Below are 22694 nucleotides of genomic sequence, written 5' to 3'. Positions count from 1 at the left end.
GAGGAATGAACAGAAGAAGCCTTATTTTCCCAAAGGGAGAAAATCTCAGGCTCCCCAGACATTTCCTTATACTGTGACAGAAGCAAAGCAACATTAGTAAAGCAAACAAATTTTGATTCAATGATGTTGACCCATGTTCAAACAACTTCCAAAGTCCAGACACAAGTCTTTGCATCCAACCATCTGGATGGCAAATGCCCAATTGCTTATAACACCTAGCTGTGGAGCTAAATTCAATGCAGAAATAACAGACTCTTGGATATAGCTCAATCAATTCTGGCCAGGTTCTTGCCTAGAATTGGATGCATAGTATAACGGGGAAGTTGGAAAATAGAGATTCATTGTTTGATAATTCTCATTTGCAAATAATCTGTTCAATGCTCAACAGCAACAGTGAACCCAAGGATGGAGATGTGAACTGAATGTTTTAATTCACTCAGAATATAAACTGGTAGGATTTAATCCTCAAATGTGCCAAGAAGTTCATTCGTAAGTCTATTTTTTCCCCAATAGTATTCTGGCTGACTGCCATTCTTGGGCTTATATTTGAACCAATGAGTTTAAAAAATATATTATTTACAAAGCTTACCTGGAGCCTAGAGACACAGCTACATCAAATATTTTATGCAGAATGTTCATTTACATACATCATCACAAGCCCATCTTCAAATGGCATGGCTCTATCAGGAAGTCATTGACAATATTAAGATAAGACAAAATGTCTCAACTTATTTAAGTAAAAATAATGCTTCAGAGTCACGATAGATATAATGCACCTGAACAAATGTTTCTCCTTCTGTGGGATTCTTTTGATGCATGGAGAAAAACAAAAAAGGGTAGCAGTAGTAAAAAGGAACCTTTGGTAATGTAAAAGTCATTTTTTATTTGTGTTTACATTATTCTTCATGTTCCCAACTCAGTTTTCAGGGCACCTAACAAGTTTAATAGTTAAAAATCATAAAACATGCAATTTATGACAAAACGAATAAATAAAGGCAATATTTTAGAAACAGCTAGTAAAAGGAAGTGTAAATGCAGAAACTTAAGTTATTATTTATTTTCATTTTACATATTAAAACAAATTTATACGTACATATCTTGAATGCATGATACAAACCAAAAAAAACTGCATGGAACAGGTTACCATGCACTTGGTTGACTCCCATAAACCGAAGTAAATAAATATTGCATCACACAGTCAGACAAATCCAGTTTTCTTTTCAAGTACCAAAAGAACTTAAAAGTCACAATATGCACTGTACCGACAGGAGCTTAAATAAAATTAGTCGATGTATTGCACATCTAGCAGACAAGCAAGGATTCATCATCACTGGCTTCACTCTTCAGTGTTGCTTCGAGGCACTCTTCAGGTATCTGGGCTGTATGGACTATTCCACAGTGCTCACAAGGCCCATCTCTATTGTTGGACTGTTCTCTGTGAGGAGTTGAAACATAATGTTGTCTAGTTCCCTGTACCCTATTGGGGCTAGGCTCAGTTATTGGTCTGCAACGGTCCCTCGCATCCATATCTGACGCGGCTTCAGAAATTGGAATCAACAATTCAACATCATCATCATCATCATCTCTTCCATGCACTCCATTATCAAGCTGTCGCAAGGGACTCTGGTTCTGACCTGTTGAACTGTATCGCCCAATAGAAAACCGCACCCAGCGCAAACTCTGAGTTACCCTGCTCAGGGCACTGCTCAACTGCTGTCTTGCGGGACTAATGCTTGGCTGCTCTGAGCTTCTCGATTGTGAGGGAACTACTTCAGTGGCAATATTAGTGTGGCAGCCAGCAGAAATTCCTGTTGCTACTACACCAGCTTCTACTGCAGAGGTTGGTGCAGCCTTTTGAGGTAGAGGGGCTGCTACACCACCAACTGCACCTGGCATATCTCTCTGCTCACCATCTCTATCTGCTTCATCAGAGTCGAGTGCCAGAAGACTTCTGTGCAGACTGTTCCTTTCTGGTTCCCTTGTAACGTTTTGCTCACCAGCAGCATCACCTCCATCTGTTGACACAAGTGCCAGAGATCCCGAATTCCTGGATCTTGCAAAGCTAAAGACACGGTTCCACAGGTTAGATCGCCTACTGGATGTATTGGATCGAAAAGAGGTCAATCCAAGTTGTGACCGCACTGCCAATCGGAGGTTTTCCAAAATAGATGCCTAAAAAGTAATTGAACAAAATTAGGTTCAGAAGTAAATCCTTAAAAACTTTAATTTATAAGGCTCCACATTACACCTCTCAAAATCCTCAAGCAACTTATTGCATCAAAAATAATAAAAATTCATTTTGCAAACATTAATGTACCAAAAAGTAGTTAATTTATTGTGGTTCTGTTGAGTGAAGGAAGAACATTAGGTTATATGTTAAGACATTTACGACAACAAGTCCGATGAATCCAAAACCTTTTTTTATGCTAGGTGCCGACTGGGCTGTTGTATAACATCTAGCACTTCCTGCCTCCTATCCATACACACTGATTGACGGTTTTCAATGTGCTTCTTTTTAAACACAGTATGTCGTCTCACAACACCAGGTTAAAGTCCAACAGGTTTATTTGGTAGCAAAAGCCACTAGCTTTCGGAGCGCTGCCCCTTCGTCAGGTAAGTGGGAGTTCTGTTCACAAACAGGGCATATAAAGACACAAACTCAATGTACAAAATAATGGTTGGAATGCGAATCTTTACAGGTAATCAAGTCTTAAAGGTACAGACAATGTGAGTGGAGAGAGCGTTAAGCACAGGTCAAAGAGATGTATATTGTCTCCAGACAGGACAGTTAGTGAGATTTTGCAAGCCCAGGCAAGTCGTGGGGTTACAGATAGTGTGACATTAACCCACGATCCCGGTTGAGGCCATCCTCATGTGTGTGGAACTTGGCTATCAGTCCCCCTCTGCTCAGCGACTCTGCGTTGTCGTGTGTCGTGAAGGCTGCCTTGGAGAACGCTTACCCAAAGATCAGAGGCCCCCAGCTTTCAGAGTTAACACTTCAAAACACTAGATCATTTAGCAAAGTGCTTTCAAAATTAAAAGATAGTGTAGTTAAAAAGAAAATTTATATAGAATTTAATAAAGAACAAAATGGATCCCAATTACACCAACATTTTCAGTATGGTCACGTTTTAGAATAGGGTTCAAAACTGACTTCCAATGCTGCAGGTTAATGTGGTGGTGATGGTTATCACGTGAAAAGTTTACAATTTTCCAGATTCACATAATTTCAATCCCTACATTAAACTGTGCACATGTCACATCAGGGAAATTACAGTGTAAGTTATGTAATGGAGATGGCAGTCCACTAGACATTTGTATTATTTTATGAACTGAAGTCTTCAAAAGAAATACAGTACTAGCAAAACAGTAACAAAATGAATTGTATTTTTAAATCATATGTTTCCAATCAGAGAATATGCAGAGGATGACGCAGCAGAAACTAGCAAGTTACTGGGAATTAAACAGGCAAAACTCATGTGGTGGTGGTGTTGTGTTACAGATCACTCGGAGTCAGAATTGCTATTGCAACATACACTTACACGCATGTTGTAGTCTAGAGCTATGGATAGAGATGGTAGAGGTGCCAACTTACTTTCCATCTCATGGATGACCAGAAATATGTCTTGCTCTTACCCTGCTATTGGTGTGTGTTGGAAGGATTTGCAGGTTGATAGTCTATTTGGCTGCAGTATAAATGTATCTTCCATGGCCTCAGGATGGCATTTGACCTGGAGTTTCTGATTCAGATGCACTGCACCACAAGACCTTATAAAAACTCATGTTCATGCATCTGAAGGCTGAAAACATGCAAGGATGACTCTGGGCATCCAACTTTCAAATCCCAGAGCACTTTCCTGATTGTTGAGGTAAAGTGAACTATCAAGCATTCATACACAGCTATTAATCCTGAACAATGAACAAAACCCTTTTTATTTATGTTGAACAGCTGAAGTGCAGGTGGCATTAACTTATACTACACTGCTATCTTCAGGCTTTGCTTTGATAAATGAAATTTCACACCCACGAGACACTGAATAAAAGAACAAACATGATGCAGCACCACAGGAGTTTAAACTAATATTGTAATTACTGTATCTATAATTAACAGGGAAAAGAAAAACACTTTGAAACAACTACATATCAAAGGGAAATGTGTGCTGTACTGGGAGCTCCTGTATTAATCTATTGTAAATGTTGAAACTAATTTGGTGAGTTTCAAAACTAATCTGCTGAATTCATATAACTGTAATTACTGGTTATTACCTGTTTGTAAATCTGAAAGTAGCTGAAATTTATAATTAGTTTTTTTTTAATGGCTTACATTTTCTGTACTATCCCAACTAATTTGCTGTATCTGAGAAGCATGCTATTTTATCCAAATACTCTTGATATATACTTTTTACTTCCTATGTGCATGACTTTCAAAAATATTGTCTTTCTTTCCTTTCTTTGATCCAGCTGCCTGGCGTACCATGCTAGATTTTTCCTCTCCCATACCTTGCAAAATTAGCTCTAGAAAATTAAGAGTTGTGAAATCGGGTTGTGAGCCCCACCAGCTGTACCTTTCCCTCCTCCTCTATCCCAGGGATACAGTCTCTTAAATCTTGTTCACCATGTTGCATTTAAATGTTGGAGGGAGCAGGACCCAGGAACCTTCCCGATTTCCATATCTCTATGAATGCCAACTATGAATTCCCAGGAGAGAGGTGGCAGCAGGCCTCAGGACAGCAGTGCCAAAGATGGAAGGGGTTGAACCAGAGGGAACTTTACCTTGTCCTTGGAGAACTGCATTAATTGAGAACCCCAAGTTTTAAAAGGGTCAGCTGGCAGAGTATTTGCCCCTTTAACTTACGTTCTGCTGCATCAGATGTCCTGCACTTTTGTTTGGTTGCAGTTACAGGGTCTTTCAATGATCATGATCCTGTTCTGCTGGTGAAATGACTGCAATGCAAGTAGTGTTTCTTCAACAGGGCACGAAAAATCCAATCAAATTGCCCAGCTTCACTCTGATCCAGAGTGCTCCCTTCTGATAGATTTCAGGCAGGTGTACATAGTTAATGTTGGGGAGTCGGTTAGCTCAGTTGGCTACACAGCTGGCCTGTGATGCCAACAGCGGGGGTTCAATTTCCGTACCGGCTGAGGTTATTGATGAAGGCTCACCTTCTCAACCTTGCCCCTTGCCTGAGGTATGATCCTCAGGTTAAATCACCACCAGTCAGCTCTCCCCCCTCAAAGGGGAGAGCAACCTATGGTCATCTGGGACTGTGACGACTTTACTTTTTAACCTATTTTACATAATTAATAAGGAAACACACACTCCACAAATTGGTCAAGCTTCATCCAGCTGGGTTCATAATTCACAGAATGGTCATAATTAAGACAAACCCAGAGTGTGCATTTTGTGCCTGCGTGTGTTAGCAGTACAGCTATGTGCTGCACTAATAAACTTGCCATGTTTGAATTTTTGAATGCAAAACACCCAAATGGCAAATACTAATCTTGATTAAATTGAGCTAAAAAGCTCAACTTCACGGAGACACTAATTTTCTCAGTTTGCCAAATCATTCTAAATAATTAACAACTCTAGTTGACATCCTGATCTAATACAAACAATCCATTACAAGAGTTGAACGCTATTGCATTTCATGAGTTGGTTAATCCTCTTGTACTTGCTAATCACAACATTCGAAAAGAAATTTCCAATTGTCTATTAAAACTTGAGTGATGTGCAGTTTTCCATTGCAAAATGTCCTGAAAATTCCTATGCCATACAATCCGAGAGAAAACTCATAACAAAGGTGTCAAAATTTAATCGCAGTAAGTGTTGGAGCTTTTGAACTTCAATAGTCATATAAATGTAGGTGATCAACCAACAATTATAATACAGATCAACAGTTAAATCAAAAATGGTTGTATCTACTTGCAGTTGAAGATTCTGTCCATTGTATCAGAGATTAAAAGGATCTTACAGCATAGAGCGTTGACATTCCATTTATCGCTACAAACATGATATCCAATTAATCCTACTTCCAAGGCTTTTCCAATAGCCCACAAAATTTTCTTTCCTTCGAGTATTTATCCAATTCCCTTTTGAAAGTTACTATTGAATCCGCTTTATCCGCCCTTTGTGCAGTACATTCCAAATTACCATAACTTGCTGCGTAAAAACATGTCTCTCATTCCACCACTTCCTTTTGCCAATTACCTTCAATCTGTGCCCTCTGGTTACCATCCCTCCTGAAGAAGGGGCTTGCAGCTCCGAAAGCTTGTGTGGCTTTTGCTACCAAATAAACCTGTTGGACTTTAACCTGGTGTTGTTAAACTTCTTACTGTGTTTACCCCAGTCCAAAACCGGCATCTCCACATCATGACTACCATCCCTCCTGCCAGTGGAAACAACAAAGAAATGTACAGCACAGGAATTGGCCCTTTGGCCGTCCAAGCCTGTGCCAATCATGAAGCGCTAACTAAAAAAACTTCTGCTCTTGCAGGCATCCACCACTCTCTGTGTGAAAAACTTCCCCTGCACATCTCCCTTAACTTTTCCGCATCTCAACTTGAACCTGTGCTCCCTTATAATTGACACTTCCACCCTTGGAAAAAGCCTCTGACTATCTACCCTGTCTATGTCTCTCATAATTTTGTAGAGCTCTATCAGGTCTCCCCTCAGCCTCCTTCTTTCCAGTGAAAACAATCCTAGTTTATTCAACCTCTCCTCATAGTCAACACCCTCAAGACCAGGCAGCACCCTAATGAATTTTCTTTGCACTCTCCCCAAAGCTTCCACGTCCTTCTGGTAATGTGGTGACCAGAACTGCATGCAATGCTTCAAATGCAGCCTAACCAAAGTTTTATATAGCTACAACATGATTTCCCAACTCTTCTTCTCAATGCCCCAGCTGATGAAGGCAAGCATGCCATATCCCTTCTTGAATCACCTTGGCCACTTTTAGGGAACTGTGGACCTGCACACTCAGATCCCTCTGTATGTTAATGTTCCTAAGGGTTCTGCCATTTACAGTATAATTCACATCTAAATTTGATCCTCCCAAAATGCATCACCTCACATTTATCCGGATTAAACTCCATCTGCCATTTCTGTGCCCAAGTCTCCAATCTATCTATATCCTGTTGTATCCTCTGACAATCCCCGGCACTATCAGCAACTCCACCAATCTTTGTGTCATCCGCAAACTTACTAATCAGACCACTCACATTTTCCTCCAGATCATTTATATATGCTACAAATATAGTTGCTCCTTATTTACTCTATCAACAGGTGTTGATTTTAAACACCTGTATTAAATCTCCCTTTTATCTTCCCAGCACCATGGAGAACAATTGTAGCTTCTCCAATCTCAGCACATAACTGAAGTCCTTCATCCTTGGAACCATTCAAGGAAATCTCGTATCATTGACATATCCTTCCTAAAATGTGGTGCCCAGAATTAGACACAATACTCTGTGGGTGAAGCAGAGATTTATAAAGTTTTAACATGAGGTCCACTGCTCCATTCCCTCTCCCTCAAGAGTTACTTTTGAGATTCAGGGAAAACGTTTTGGTTCTCAGGGACTCCTTATTCATTTTCACAAGTTCAAGATATCATTCTTCCTCGAATTCCAACTATTTGACGCAATGAAACAGGAATCACAAAGCTATAGAGACAGAGCATTGGTGCAAATCTACAGAAAAGGTTTAACAAAGAATAGGATTCAATAACTTCAGTGACAATTTATTTGAGTGTTTCCTCACTATTCAGGATAAATAACATCCTAGCAATTCTGGTTTATGACACCTTGTTAGAAATATCACTCAACATACACATATGCACAGTCTAGGCTACTGCCCACCAGAGCCAGTCATTCCCATCCACGTTTTCAAATCCCTTTATAGCCTTTCCCTCCCATACCTCTATAACCTCCTCCATCGTGGGCCGAAGGGCCTGTTCTGTGCTGTACTGTTCTATGTTCTATGTTCTATCTCCAGAACCCTCCAAGATATCTGCACTCCTTTAATTCTATCCCCAATTTTAATTGTTCCAGCATTAGTGGTTGTATCTTCACTATCAAGGGCCTCAGCTCTGGGATTCCTTCTCCAAACATCTCCTTTCTACCTCTCTTTTCTCCTTAAAGAGACTCCTTGAAATATAACTTTTTGACCAAGCTTTGGGTCATCTGCCCCAGTATCTTATTGGGCTTGATGCCAAATTAAGCTTTGTGACATTCCTGCAAGATGCCTTGGGACTTTTTAATCATATTAGAGGTTCTAGATAAGTATGAGGTGTTGTCATGGCCAAACCTCTCATCAATGCCTTTGTAATACCTGGATTCAACTATTGCAATGTTTTCCTGGCCAGTCTTTGCAAACCAGTGCTCACCCAAAACTCTACTATCTATATCCTTACTGCAGCAAATCGCATTCACCCATCATCTTGATCTTATTGACCTGCATATGAGGATTGAAAAATCCTCATCCTAAATTTTCAAATCCCACCTTGGCCTTGCTTCTTCCCATCTCTGTAAACTCGTTCAGCCCCATTATCATCTGAAATCTCTGCACTCCTTCAAACCTGAACTCTTGTGCAATTTTCATTCCTCCACCATTGATGGCTGTGCCTAGACCCCAAGCGCAAACATTATTAAATCAACATTATACAATATTATGACAGGTTTAGATAAGTTAAACAAAGAAAAGCTGCACCTATTAGCTGATGGTAAAATGACCAGGGGACACATATATACATGAGGAGCAAGGCAAAGAAGGCAATAGTTCCCAACTTCCGCAATGAAATAACAAAACCTATCATGATAAATTCAGTTGCTATAGTGTCAGAGGTGGTGCCTTTCTGATGTGTAGCTAAACAGAAGGTTCATAGATAGCTTATAAAAGATCCCATGGCACTATGCAAAGGAAAGAGAACTCTCCCATTGTCCTGGCTTATCGCTCATCCACCAAATATGGATTGTCTGGTCATTCATTTTGTTGCTTGTGGGATCTCAATGTGCACACTACTACAGTTGTTACATAACAAGCGGTTTCACTTGTAAAGCAATCGAGTTGCTGTAACCTCTTTAAACCTTCTTGAGGTTTCTTAAGCCCTACATAAATGCAACTTTTTCTTGTATTTGCTTCTTTCTTTTTAAACTCTTTCTGACCTACAGCTACAGTCTGTGCTGCAGCTCACTCACTCCCCAATTAAACTTTCATCAGGAGTTTTTTCACAAAGCTCAGTCTCAAAATATTGTCTCTTCTTCCTTCTAGTTATAGACACACGCAATTCAAGCTGCTAGGATGTAGTTATCACTGCTGCCTCTCAGCACCAGGAACCCAGGTTCGATTCCTGGCTTGGGTGACTGTGTGGAGTTTGCACGTTCTCCCCATGTCTGCGCGGATTTCCTCTGGGTGCTCCGGTTTCCTCCCACAGTCCAAAAGACATGCTGGTTAGGTGCATTGGCCATGCTAAATTCTCCCTCAGTGTACCCAAACAGGCGCCGGAGTGTGGCAAATTAGGGAGTTTCACAGCAACTTCATTGCAGTGTTAATGTAAGCCTACTTGTGACACTAATAAATAAAGGAAACCATCTTCACTCAATGATGTGGAGTTGCCGGCGTTGGACTGGGGTACATAGAACATAGAACAGTACAGCACAGAACAGGCCCTTCGGCCCACGATGTTGTGCCGAGCTTTATCTGAAACCAAGATCAAGCTATCCCACTCCCTATCATCCTGGTGTGCTCCATGTGCCTATCCAATAACCGCTTAAATGTTCCTAAAGTGTCTGACTCCACTATCACTGCAGGCAGTCCATTCCACACCCCAACCACTCTCTGCGTAAAGAACCTACCTCTGATATCCTTCCTATATCTCCCACCATGAACCCTATAGTTATGCCCCCTTGTAATAGCTCCATCCACCCGAGGAAATAGTCTTTGAACGTTCACTCTATCTATCCCCTTCATCATTTTATAAACCTCTATGAAGTCTCCCCTCAGCCTCCTCCGCTCCAGAGAGAACAGCCCTAGCTCCCTCAACCTTTCCTCATAAGACCTACCCTCCAAACCAGGCAGCATCCTGGTAAATCTCCTCTGCACTCTTTCCAGCGCTTCCACATCCTGTAGGCACAGTAAGTAGTCTCACAACACAGGTTAAAGTCCAACAGGTCTATTTGGTAGCACGAGCTATCGGAGCGTTGCCCCTTCATCAAGTGAGTGAAAAGTTTGGTTCACAAACAGGGCATATATAGGCACAGACTCAAGTACAAGGTAATGGTTGGAATGTGATTCAATGGATGCATTCCAACCATTATCTTGTAATTGAGTTTGCATCTATATATGCCCTGTTTGTGAACTGAACTCTTCACTCACCTGATGAAGGGGTAATGCTCCGAAAGCTCATGCTACCAAATAAACCTGTTGGACTTTAACCTGGTGTTGTGAGACTACTTACTGAATTGACGATACAGAGGCTAAGAAGATAGTTTGAATTTAAAACTGCAACAAAAGAATTGATATTCAAAAGTTTGCATTTTCTGATTTGTTTCAACATGCACAGACCAGTCATGTATGTTCCTATAGTTAGCTAGTCTGAATTGCACCAAGCAGTGCTCTGGATATCAAAGTACTGAAAGATAAAGGCAAAAATGTGCAATAGTTCTCAACTTTCACAGCGAAACAACAAAATCTATTATAAATTCAGTTGCTATATTGTCAGAGATGGTGCCTTTCTGATGAATAGAGTCATAGACAGCCTACAAAAGATTCCACGGCACCATGTAAAAGGCAGAGAACTCTTCCAAAGGTCCTGGCTTATTTCCCATCCAATAAATATGGATTATCTGGTCATTCATTTCTTTGCTGTTTGTGGGATCTTACTTTGCATTCTATCACGGATGCTACATAACAAACAACTTCACTTATATTGCTTGCAAAGGCACTTGAGGGAAAGCAACTGTAGGCCAAATGCATTGCTCTATAGAGAGCTGGCATGGACTCAATGGTTCAAATAGTCTCTTTCGGAGTCTTAATGGTTCTCTGACATGGTTCCTTTCTAAACCTCTCCATCCCTCTAATTTTCTGATTGAATCATAAAATCTATAATGCAGGAGGCGGCCATTTGGCCCATTGAGCCTGCACCGACAACAATCCCACCCAGGTCCTATCCCTGTAACCCTATATATTCACTCTCCTAATCCCCCCGACACTAAGAGGCAATTTAGCATGGCCAATCAACCTAACCCGCACATCTTTGGACTGTGGGAGGAAACTGGAGCACCCAGAGGAAACCCACACAGATACAGGGAGAAAGTGCAAGCTCCACACAGACAGTGACCCGAGTCCGGAATTGAACCCAGGTCCCTGGCACTGTGAGGCAGCAGTAATAACTACTGTGCCACCGTGTCCTCCTTTAAGATGTTTCTTATAGCCCATTTATTTGTACTACTTCTTATATGGCTTGCTGACAACTTTGCTTGGTAATTGCTCCTGTGAAATGCTTTGGGTGTTTTACAATGTAAACACTAACTGTTCTCTGCGAGAAACTATACTGGTGCAAATAAATAAATCAAGTATGTTTTAAAGTCTGGAAATAAAATGAAATATGTATCAATTCTTTCAGTGTCCAATTGATCCCTTGGGCAGATGTAAGACAGCTTTCCCCTCACAGTGAATCTAATATTTTTGAGCATCTGCCCGTTATTGAACATGCACATCCAAAATTTACTCATTCTCTATTTATGAGCTTTCTCCCCCATGTCCAATAAATCCCTGAGTTGACTGTGACATTCCCCACTTCAACCTGATCAACTTGGGCTCCATAACTTTCCTCCAAGAAGCAGTTATTGGGAACATACAGACAAATCTCTACGCCACCACCATCAACGGTGCATTCTCCATGGCAACGCCTCCACCAGAGTCCACTTGCCAACCAAGCAGCCTTCTCTTCTCAAACAACAAATTATTTTTCCCTTACATTGGTATGCTTGTGAAGTGTACTGATGAGTGCAAGACAAAAAGATTCAACATCTGTTTATTTTCAGCAAATGTTGTACTCTTGTTCATAAAAGAGTGCAAAGATAAACATAGCCACTGCAGTCCAGTAAGCTTACCCTTGGTGGTGGAAAATCTTGTAGAAATGATAATCCAGGCCAAATAGAACTTGCACTAATACAGGTTAATAAAGGAAACCTTGCATGAAAGTTTAACTAAGTTGATTGAGTTATGAGGTAATAATAAAGGGTTGATAAGGGTAATGCAGTTGATGTGGTATATTTAATACCACATAATGCAACATAAAATGCATTTGTGAAAAAGCAAATGATCAGCTTGTCAGAAAAGTTTAAGTCATGGCCCCGAATTTTCCACTCCCGTCAGTGTCAGGCAGGCTTGGCAGAAACTATTGCAAACAGTCCAAAGTTGCAACTTACATCAGCTTTAAAGCTTGCCAGGAAGGGGAGGGGGGGTAAGGAGACGGATGGCCCCGTGCCGGCGAGGGGCAGGCGGCCCAAAAGATTAGATAAGGCTCCAGGTAGCACAAGTGGTGGTGGGGGGGGGGGGGGGGGGGGATTTGGATTACTAACCACCTAAAGCTCTCTGCACCTCCTCATTTGCTCTCTCCATGCTATCCATCCATCTTCCCCAATCTACCTCCTCGCCCCTACCCATCCCATTGCCTATTCTTCTCCAGCTTTTACTTACATTGTGGATGGTATGTATGGAAACATTCTATTCTCCTTTCTCTCATTCCATGTCTTGTGTAGGTCTAAGTGTCCACTCCATCATCTAATCCTGCTCGTTTTGTATACTGCACATGATCCAGGTGCCTTGTTGCTCATTGACTATAGATTTACATTAAAATTGCTGAGTGGGTTGTTGCATTCCATTTCAACATTTTAAAAAAACCTCGGCCACCTCCCCTTTCAGCTTTTTCCATTATGAATATGCCCATTGTCACCTCCAGTAGCTCTGTTATGATAAGCTCATACACTGGAACATTAGTTATAATTTCTGCAAACACCAAAGCCAATAGCTGCACATGCGGAAAATGTTTTCCTGCTCTCCATGTGCCAAATTTTATTTGATTGAAACTGTTACATCCTCAAATCCCAATTTGTGCATTTAATATCTAAACTCCCCCCTGAGTCGATCCCTCCTTCTATGCCATCAGGGTTGTGCCATTCGCAGAATGATCTCAGTATGCCAATGACTCCCTGCTTCACTGTGCTGGCAGAATTCTATCATCCAGTCACCAAGTATTGACCATGTCAGTTCAACACCCTCCCATCCATTATTAACTGAATTCTCTCGCTTATAACTTTTTAAAACCGGTCTTTTCTCTCTCAGTTTAATTATTCCCCCTAACCCGTAATCCTATTTGACCCGATTTACATTTAGTCCTGGCAGCAGATATGCAAAACTATTGATCAGCAAGCAGAAAAAAACCTACCGAAAACAAACTCAGCTGAACACCCTGTGGTTAGGCAAATATGGTTCCAGAAAAAGAGACTGCGGAGTTAAGTCCAGTTCTGTTCAATGACACTGCTGATTATAATCACTGATTGTACACATCCCACTGGTTTACAGCAAGATCATGATTCATTTAATTATAATTATACTGAAGACGACATTTGCAACCCCAAAATCTTACTTGTGCAAAAAAGATAGTCAACTCTAGACATTCGCAGGGATTCCATTCCATCAAAATCTCACAGCGGGTGAAATCGTAAAAGGTGAACTTACACACGCACAAAGACGGTACATACACAGTGTACACTTTCTACGTGGGAACGGTGAGAGTTTAACCTTCCTTCTGCTAATTCTTTAACACATCTAATAAAGTGAGAGTTATTGATGCACTTACATTTCTCTGTGTAGTCCAAGTTAAGCAATTCATTGTAATGTCTCCTGCACTGGTATATGCCAAATCGTGGATGAGTGAACTTTCAGGGGTGTGAAGCACGATTAGATACACAAACAGATTAATGTGGGTAAACCAATTTGTGATAGAGGGGGTCGCAAACAACAGGAGTTGACTGTCACTGAAACAACACAGCTCAAGTATAAAGTAACTCAAGAACTAGAAGGCATTACCTGATTTGATGAGCAAACGGGGAAATCTTCCACTGGGGGAATTAAGCCTTGTGCAATTAACTGGCCATAGGATGGAGGAGCTTCTCTTCGCAGCAGTTCAGCTTCAACTCTTGACAAATGGGTTTCAAAAGACCTTATAAAGAAGGATGAAAACAACAAAGTTCTCCTGATACTGACATAAACACATAGCATTTGTTGAAAAGTCATATTTGACTTGAAACATTGACCGGAATTTTCCCGTCCCGCCTGCCACAGGAATCGTAGCAGGCGGGGAGCGGATCATTGACCTCAGGTGGGATTTTCCGGTTTTGGCAAGCACGGCCGGTAAATCCCACCCATTATCTCTGTTTCTCTCTCCAGATGCTGCCAGGCCTGTTGAGTATTTTCAGGACTTTGTTTTAACTGTATCAATAATTGCTATCTATCCATGATCTTTTTTACAGATCAAAGGGGACAATTTACTTACTGGTTTAAAGATATTTAATTAAAATACCTCAAGCTAAACCAGATAACTATCTCACTGCTTAAGCGTGCAACTGGTAATACAATACACAGAACCCAGCAGTGCTATTGTATCATTGCTTAAGAAGCAACATGACATGTGGCATAAATTCTTCAGCACTGTCACAACAATTTGCATCCAAAATCACCATCTGTCACTCTAAAGTTTTTTTTTTTAACTGGTCGGTGCAACATCGTGGGCCGAAGGGCCTGTTCTGCGCTGTAATGTTCTATGTTGTTCTATGTTTAAAGAGCACCACAGTTTATACAATTTGTAGATGACCAACCACTTTTTCTTCAAAAATACATGCACATATCTGCAGAGAGTATTTTAAAATAATGATAATTGGAAGATGTAATCATTTGTTTATCATAGAAGAAATCATAGAAACCCTACAGTACAGAAAGAGGCCATTCGGCCCATCGAGTCTGCACCGACCACAATCCCACCCAGGCCCTACCCCCATATCCCTACATATTTTACCCGCTAATCCCTCTAATCTACGCATCCCAGGACACTAAGGGGCAAATTTAGCATGGCCAACCAACCTAACCCGCACATCTTTGGACTGTGGGAGGAAACCGGACCACCCGGAGGAAACCCACACAGACACGAGGAGAATGTGCAAAGTCCACACAGACAGTGACCCAAGCTGGGAATCGAACCCAGGTCCCTGGAGCTGTGAAGCAGCAGCGCTAACCACTGTGCTACCGTGTCGCCCAATGGATTATGGTTTATCAATGGATTTCGTCTGCAGAGGGCATTGCTTTCAAGTTTTTTTTTATAGAAACCCTACAGTGCAGAAGGAGGCCATTCGGCCCATCGAGTCTGCACCGACCACAATCCCACCCAGGCCCTACCCCCACATATTTACCCGCTAATCCCTCTAACCTACGCATCCCAGGACTCTAAGGGGCAATTTTTAACCTGGCCAATCAACCTAACCCGCACATCTTTGGACTGTGGGAGGAAACCGGAGCACCCGGAGTAAACCCACGCAGACACGAGGAGAATGTGCAAACTCCACACAGACAGTGACCCGAGCCGGGAATCGAACCCGGGACCCTGGAGCTGTGAAGCAGCAGTGCTAACCACTGTGCTACCGTGTTAACAAACAAAAAGCTCTTCTCCCTGCTTGCAGTTGGATTACAAATGGACTGTCAAGTGAGGAGAGTGCAGGTGGACAGTGACAAGAGAGGAAGTTTCTTAAATGTGAAGCATAGGCAGGACTGAATGATTACCTTTAAAAATCCACAGTTGCAAGCAGATTTCCTCCCACATATCACTTCATACCAATTGTGCTATTCGATGCCAAATAGGAGACATCACAAGAGGGTGGACATCAACACCCTGTGACTGGCAAACTTTAAGATCCATGCTTTATGTGGAAAGAGGGATGGGAAAACTAAAGGGAGAAAAACTATGGTCCTGTGGTAACCTCTGAAATCCTAGTGAGGAGCTTCCTCACCAAGATAGTTCAGATTGGAGACGAGAGAGAAAAATGACCACCATTCCTGACAATTAATGTTGCTGAAAAGAGAGACATATTGCAAAACAAGTTTGTGGTTTAGTTGCCAATCAATCAGTACTGTTTACTTCTGTGGTATAAATTGTTGCCAAATTTCAAATAATCGCATTCTTGCATTTGTCCTGATGAATACAAGACAAAAGAGGCAACATGCCTCTCTTTTCAGAAATATTCTGCATTATGAAGCAACAGGGTATATATTTACATTAACATTACACTGTGAATGAATAGGTTTTTAAAGACATATATACACAGCTTAGGTGTATCCGTAAAATAAGTTAAAAATAAAAAGATAAATACTTTGCTAACTTTTAACCAAGATTTAATTGCATGATAGAGAAGATTAGAGAAGTTCAAGCTCTATAGATTGAACAAGAGGACAGCATTGATGTATAAAAATATCAAATGAGAGTAAAAAGTTAGCAAACTGTAACTTTAAAATGAACGTATATAAAGAATTTCTTTACTCAAATGATTATTGATTATTCTGATGGATAGGCACTGTAATAAAATGTAACTGGATGCAAGGTTAGAAGAGTAAGTGTAAGCAGACAAACGTACGCAGGCTGCATGGCTCTCTCTTATACTTTACTGTTCCTATATAGACTTTCCTTCTCCTCTAAAAAAAGACCTGGATTACTGAAAGCAAGTAACATTCACACCACACAAGTGCCAGGCAGTAATATCTCCAACAAGAGAGAATCTAACCAACCCCCCACACCTTTGGGAATTGGCATCACCAAAGTCCTCCACTGCCAACATCCTGGGGTTACTGTTGACCATAAACTGACTGTACCAGAGAGATACATTCTGTGGCAACAGCAGATGAAGGGCTGGGAAATCTGTGGCAAGTAACTCACCTTCTGACTCTGAAACCTGTCCACTATCTACAAAGCACAAGTCAGGAAGATAAGTGAAACTCCAATGGCACTCAAGAAGTTCAAGAATAAAGGATAAGACAGCCACACTGGATCAGCATCTCATTGCCACCTAAACATTCAGTCCCTCCATCACCTGTACACAGTTGCAGCAGTACCTACCATCTATAAGATGCACTGCAGCAACTTGTGAATGCTCCTTTGGCTGCACCTTCCAAACCCACAACCTGTATCATGTGGACAAGGATAGCAGACATGAGAACACCATCAACTGCAAGTTTTTCTCTTCACCCTCCACCACAAATCACACACCAGGAGATGAACTATGCTGGCCTTGCGAACGAGGTATACCTCCCATGAACAAATAAAAAAAAATACTATCTCTACCTTTTCCCATATGACCTTGTTTCAATAAAGGTACTTGATGCTTGGTAACACCTTGTGCTGAACTACTTTTAGAAGTGTAAACTTAATTACAGGGATAAAGCAATAAGTGTGTTGTTGAGACCTTACTGCATTGCTTAAAGTATTATTTGTGTCCACCCTCTATGTAATTAGTCTCAGGACTGTCAATGGTGTTGCTCATATTAATTTATAGCCCATCCATATCATATTAAAGTTATTTTCTAGCTTTAATAATCACCAGTTGCATCATTCAGTATTTTCTGTCCAAACTGTTCTGTTGCAGAACACCACCCAAGTTACTGCCCTTTATTGTATGAAATGCTTGAAGACTTTGATATGGTTACACACTTTCACACAAGTATTAATATGCAAGTGTATGATGTTTCATACTGCAGACAGTGCATTTTGCCACTTCTGATTATTGTCAATTGGCTAAAATTTAATAATTACAGTAACATTGATTTTACCCGTTAGAAATCTTTACTGGACAGGCAAATCAAGTATTCCAAATTGCTGTTCCTGATCAATATCGATACAGTAAAAAGATCCAAAGATGTGCAGGGTAGATTGATTGGCCATGCTAAATTGCCCCTTAGTGCCTGAAGATATGTAGTTAGGGGAATTAGTGGGATAAATACATGGGGTTATGGGGTTAGGATCTGGAAAGATGCTCTATCGAACAGAGTTGGTACAGACCCGAGGGGCCAAATGGCCTTCTTCTGCACTGTAGGGATTCTATTCTACAAAACACAGTCACCCTTGCACTCCACATTCAGATTGAGATAAGTGGGCTGCTTGCAATAATTCTATTCATTAAATATTGCAAATTCCAAGGTGAGTGGACTATAATCACCCTCAAAAACAGTGACCTACAAATTACCTGAACAAAATTGCAATTTTACATACAACCACATGAAATTCAACTGGCCTTCACAAATGCTGGATTAAGGAGCCCTCAACTTACTAAGCATAGGCACCCACCTCCCTCTTTATTATAAACTTACTGGTACTCTATTCCAAACATCTAAAGTACAAGATACTACCACTCATAATCGATACAAATAAACAATCTTAATTGAGAGAATCCAAGGGTAACCAGTGTGAACATACAGTAATCATTGTTGTTGTAAGGTTAGGATTAAATTTTGTTATCAAGCATAGAAAACAGGGAGCTTTGTTCTGCCACTGGATTGTGCTGTATCTGGACACAGATTACATCATCCTGATACTGGGCATGACAGTGAAATCTACAATAATCTTATATTTTGGGAACATTAAAAGTGGAAACAAAAGGCTATAAATTATTGACTTGTTATTCAGAAGTATTAGGGGCATGACTCTTGTTCAATAATTGCCACCTGCAGATACAAGTGCTATGGCCATAAAATGATCCATCCCCGAGAGTGATTAATACATATATTCAAGTGGTAAATTTCAGACCAGAAATACCTCAACTTTAAGGAAGGGACGGCTTTGTAAGGTTGATAAATGAGAGGCGCAATACAAGAATAATACTATATCAAATCTTTTAGGATTGCAACCTAGCTTCCATACATTATGTAGGAAATGGAAAAGCACAGTATGAATCAATATTTGCTTTACTATTTCTATCACACAGTTTCTTCCCATTATTTACTAGTTGTAGTGTTGACTTACTGCCAGCTGACATTCTATAAACACTGACATTGCAAAATTAGGATTGTAACACAGTTATTATAACGGTGATCATATGCTCCAAGATTTCTGCCTGAAAATATTTGTCCCTCCAGCAAGCCTGCTGACATTCTTGCCAGATTTCCCATCCAACCAAAAAGTCCCTTCCTTGCTTCCAAGCTTCGTTTTTCCTGCACATCAAACATCACTGCTTGGCCAAGATAAGGCCCAATAATTACTTGGGCCGTACTTATTTAATTACTTAATAATTCTTGTTTACTGGGATCATGCAGTGGCTTCGTTCCTATTTTTTCCTCTTCTATTCCTTATGCAGCTATTCCAAACTTCAACTTGATAAACGACCAAAATGTTTAGAACTTAACAGATACAAAATATTTACTCCTTACCCCAATACAAAAAGTATGCCCACTACTATATTTCTTCAAATTGTCAAAAGATACACTTGAAATAAAGAATCTGACAATTGAAATGAAGGGACTGTACTTCAATTTTACAGAAATTAATATTTCATTTTCACATTAATATTTCATCTCCACATTCAATACTTACCTGCGTTCAAACATTCTCAGAGAGTACAGTTTGCAGGTACACCCCAGCGCAATCACAAGGAGTAGTCCACAGATTAAACTGCCAATGACTGCTGCAGTTATCACCCTGGTGGGTACAATCACAGGACAGTGCTCTTCATCACTTCCATCACCACAGTCATCCTGTGCATCACAAACCCAGCTCTCAAATACACAACGGTTGTTCTTGCAGTGAAAGTTACCAGGCTGACAAAAGAAACAGTTCTTCTCATCTGAGCCATTTGGACAATGGTTCTGGTAGTTGCAGCGATCAGACAGAGGGTAGCACACACCATTGCGAGAGCAGGGGAACTCATCCTTCTGACAGGAACTACAATTATGCTCATCTCTGCCGTTTGGGCAGTGCCAATAACCGTCACAGTGCTGTTGCTCTGTATAGCAACCCCAATTGCCTCCGCAAGGAATCTCCCATGGAAGGCAAAATCCTGCAACTTGGTAGGTTGCATTAAAACCTCTGGCTGCGTTTACTTTGTCAGCATAAAAATGTACCCGCACCTGTCCAGAAGAGGAAATGACCGTGATTGGTGGTTGGGAATCAAAAGACGTCAGGACACGTAGCAACTTGAGAGAGTTTTCCTCCAGGCCATCGTACACTTTGACATAATCCCCATAGCCAGTGCCATCCAGCTTAAAGTCAGTGATACGCAAAATGATTTTCCGCCGATCTCCAGTATCTATTAGCCATGTGCAGTTGCTTCCAGGTGGATAAAATGCAGGATAGTTTGGAGAACTAAATGTGCCATAGAAGTTTCTCAGCCAGTCCCCACAACTAGGGGCATCACAATCTATTTCGTCTTCCAAATCAAGGCAGTCAATATTGCCATCACAACGCAAGGCCTCAGGTAAGCACGTATAAGCAGCAGTATATCTTGAGAGACATTGGAATTGATCATAGGTGCAAGGTTGAAATGGAAAGGCAGTCGGGGGCATTGATCGCTCACATAACTCTTCATCAGAATTGTCACCACATTCATCCATTGTGTTGCATTTCCAAATATCGGGGATACATTTTCCATTATCGCAGTGGAACTGATCCCAGTCACAGCCTGCCTCATCAGATTTTCCTGAAAAGAAAATATATTCATAAGTCACATTGTGAAAAGCAGCATTGGTTCAGGCAGCTGGCTCACTTGCACCTTCATCAAACTGGAGGAGCATTAAATGTCAATCTTTTCATCAAAGTATACTTTCTTGTATCATAACCATTTCAGGAAAAATTCTCAGCAAAAAATATCTCACACAGGGCCAAGCTTTCAGCTCGAATTGCTACAAATACCGATGGTACTGTGGCATGCCTCTTACTGAAATGGCTTACTGCTTTCCGATATTCGAAATGTACTTTATGTCTCTAGATAGGTATGGTTGCGAACACTAAGGATGTGATATTTAAGGTGAGAAGGTACAGAATGGGCAAGGTTATTTTCAATTCTTTCCCAATAAAGTGTGGGCGCAAAACGCTGCAGGCAGAAATGTTAACTGCAAAAATTAAAGCCTTTGATTTAATATAGACCACTCCTTCTTTCCTACTGTTAAAAATTTCTGATGGCAGGCACCCCTCACCTTCCCAAAGTAACCAGTATTGCTTCTTCCTCCCACATCATGCTTCTTTTGTATTCAAGGGGCAAGACAAGCTACCAGCTTTATGGTCATAATCAATTCAACTGCTATTACTTTAGGAAATACAAAAGAATAGCCCTTTGGAGATTATCTCACTTCTTTCTCCATCAGGTCACAATCTCAGGTAAAAAAGGTGTGGGGGAGAAAAATCAACATCTGCCATGGTGCGTTAACCCTCCAATTGGCAGTGTCGCTGGACATTGTGAGCCACACTCCTCTTAAATTTTGATGCAAAAATACTGTAAGTGTTCAGGACTGCAGATCTACAGTCAGTAACTTGTTAAAATCTCAGTGACAGCAACATAATCAGAAAGATAACATAAGAGAGGTTTCTTTAGAAATCTTAGTGGCAAAAAGATGTTGTATTTGGCCAGCAATGAGTGAAGGAATTTGAGCAACATGGAAGTAGAGGAAGATTTTAACCCTTCATGTTATTTTTGTATTTCCAATTACACCTACAGCAATTGACATTCGATAATGAGTATAACGTATCCGTTCATTCATTTAATATGATACATATAATTGCTAATTAAATTAGATATGTTAGATGAGAAGCAACAGCTATTTTGACACAAATAAGAAATTAAGGAAGTCTTTCCATAGGAGGAGTAGTGCTATGTTAATTATACATAGGTTTTTAACAGGTGTTCAAAAAATGACTTAATATTGCAATAAACACCAGACTGAGGGTAAGAAAGTGGCAGTTAAGTTGAAAAAAAGCAGGATAAAAGATAGCATCTCGACCTTCAAAATTAACTAACAGGGCCTCTGATTAGGAATGCCAGCTATGACAGCCATTAACTCCTATTCACGTTATCACTGTGGTGATAACAAATAATTCATCCGGATTAGTTTAAAATGCTTTCTTTAATATTTGGTCTAGAGTACTTGCAACTATTAGTTCAGAGTTTAATAATTCTATAAAAATCCTATAAAAAAGGTGTTAATCATTGGCTCCAGTGCACTGTTCTCTTTGATCTAAACAAACTCAATGAGCTGGTGCTCAAAGCCCTCTAAATTCTAATGAAAGGTTATGATCCTAAAACACAAACTGCTTCAGTTTGCACAGATGCTGTTTGGCCTGCTGAGTGTTTCCAGCACTCTGCTTTTATTTCAGATTTCTGCTTTTGTTTTTCTAACCTTAAACTTATTTTTTGGTCAAAAACCAAACACCAATTCATAGTAAATTAGACTGTGTTATTTTGCGAGGTAAAGCAGTCATTTTCTGCATTCATCGATTTCTTTCTAAAGGACAGCATCAATTTCAATGTGAGAGAATGATCAGCATGCATGCTGATCGACTCCAGCTAAGTAGCTGCTTTCAGTATGTCTGCACTATTAGTGGCAATGGATTCAGATGCTTCACAGATTGATTCCAGGATTTTTTTCAACCTCATTTTTCAACCTCAATTTG

General features: G+C 40.6%; 1 protein-coding gene across 1 annotated transcript in view; it reads right to left on the bottom strand.

Annotated features, from left to right (window-relative positions):
- Positions 1 to 864: 864 nt before the first annotated feature.
- lrp12 (low density lipoprotein receptor-related protein 12) overlaps positions 865 to 22694 on the bottom strand; it is a 70637-nt gene continuing 48807 nt past the window's right edge. The window contains exons 5-7 of the mRNA XM_078216664.1: positions 19626 to 20727; positions 14090 to 14222; positions 865 to 2172 (exon numbers count right to left, since the gene is read on the bottom strand). Coding sequence (XP_078072790.1) covers positions 1303 to 2172; positions 14090 to 14222; positions 19626 to 20727 — 2105 coding nt within the window. The 3' untranslated portion in view covers positions 865 to 1302. The remainder of the gene's footprint in view (positions 2173 to 14089; positions 14223 to 19625; positions 20728 to 22694) is intronic.

Source organism: Mustelus asterias, chromosome 7 (genome assembly GCF_964213995.1).
Source record: "Mustelus asterias chromosome 7, sMusAst1.hap1.1, whole genome shotgun sequence".
Taxonomy (NCBI): domain Eukaryota; kingdom Metazoa; phylum Chordata; class Chondrichthyes; order Carcharhiniformes; family Triakidae; genus Mustelus; species Mustelus asterias.
This window is presented reverse-complemented; position numbering and strand designations above follow the sequence as displayed.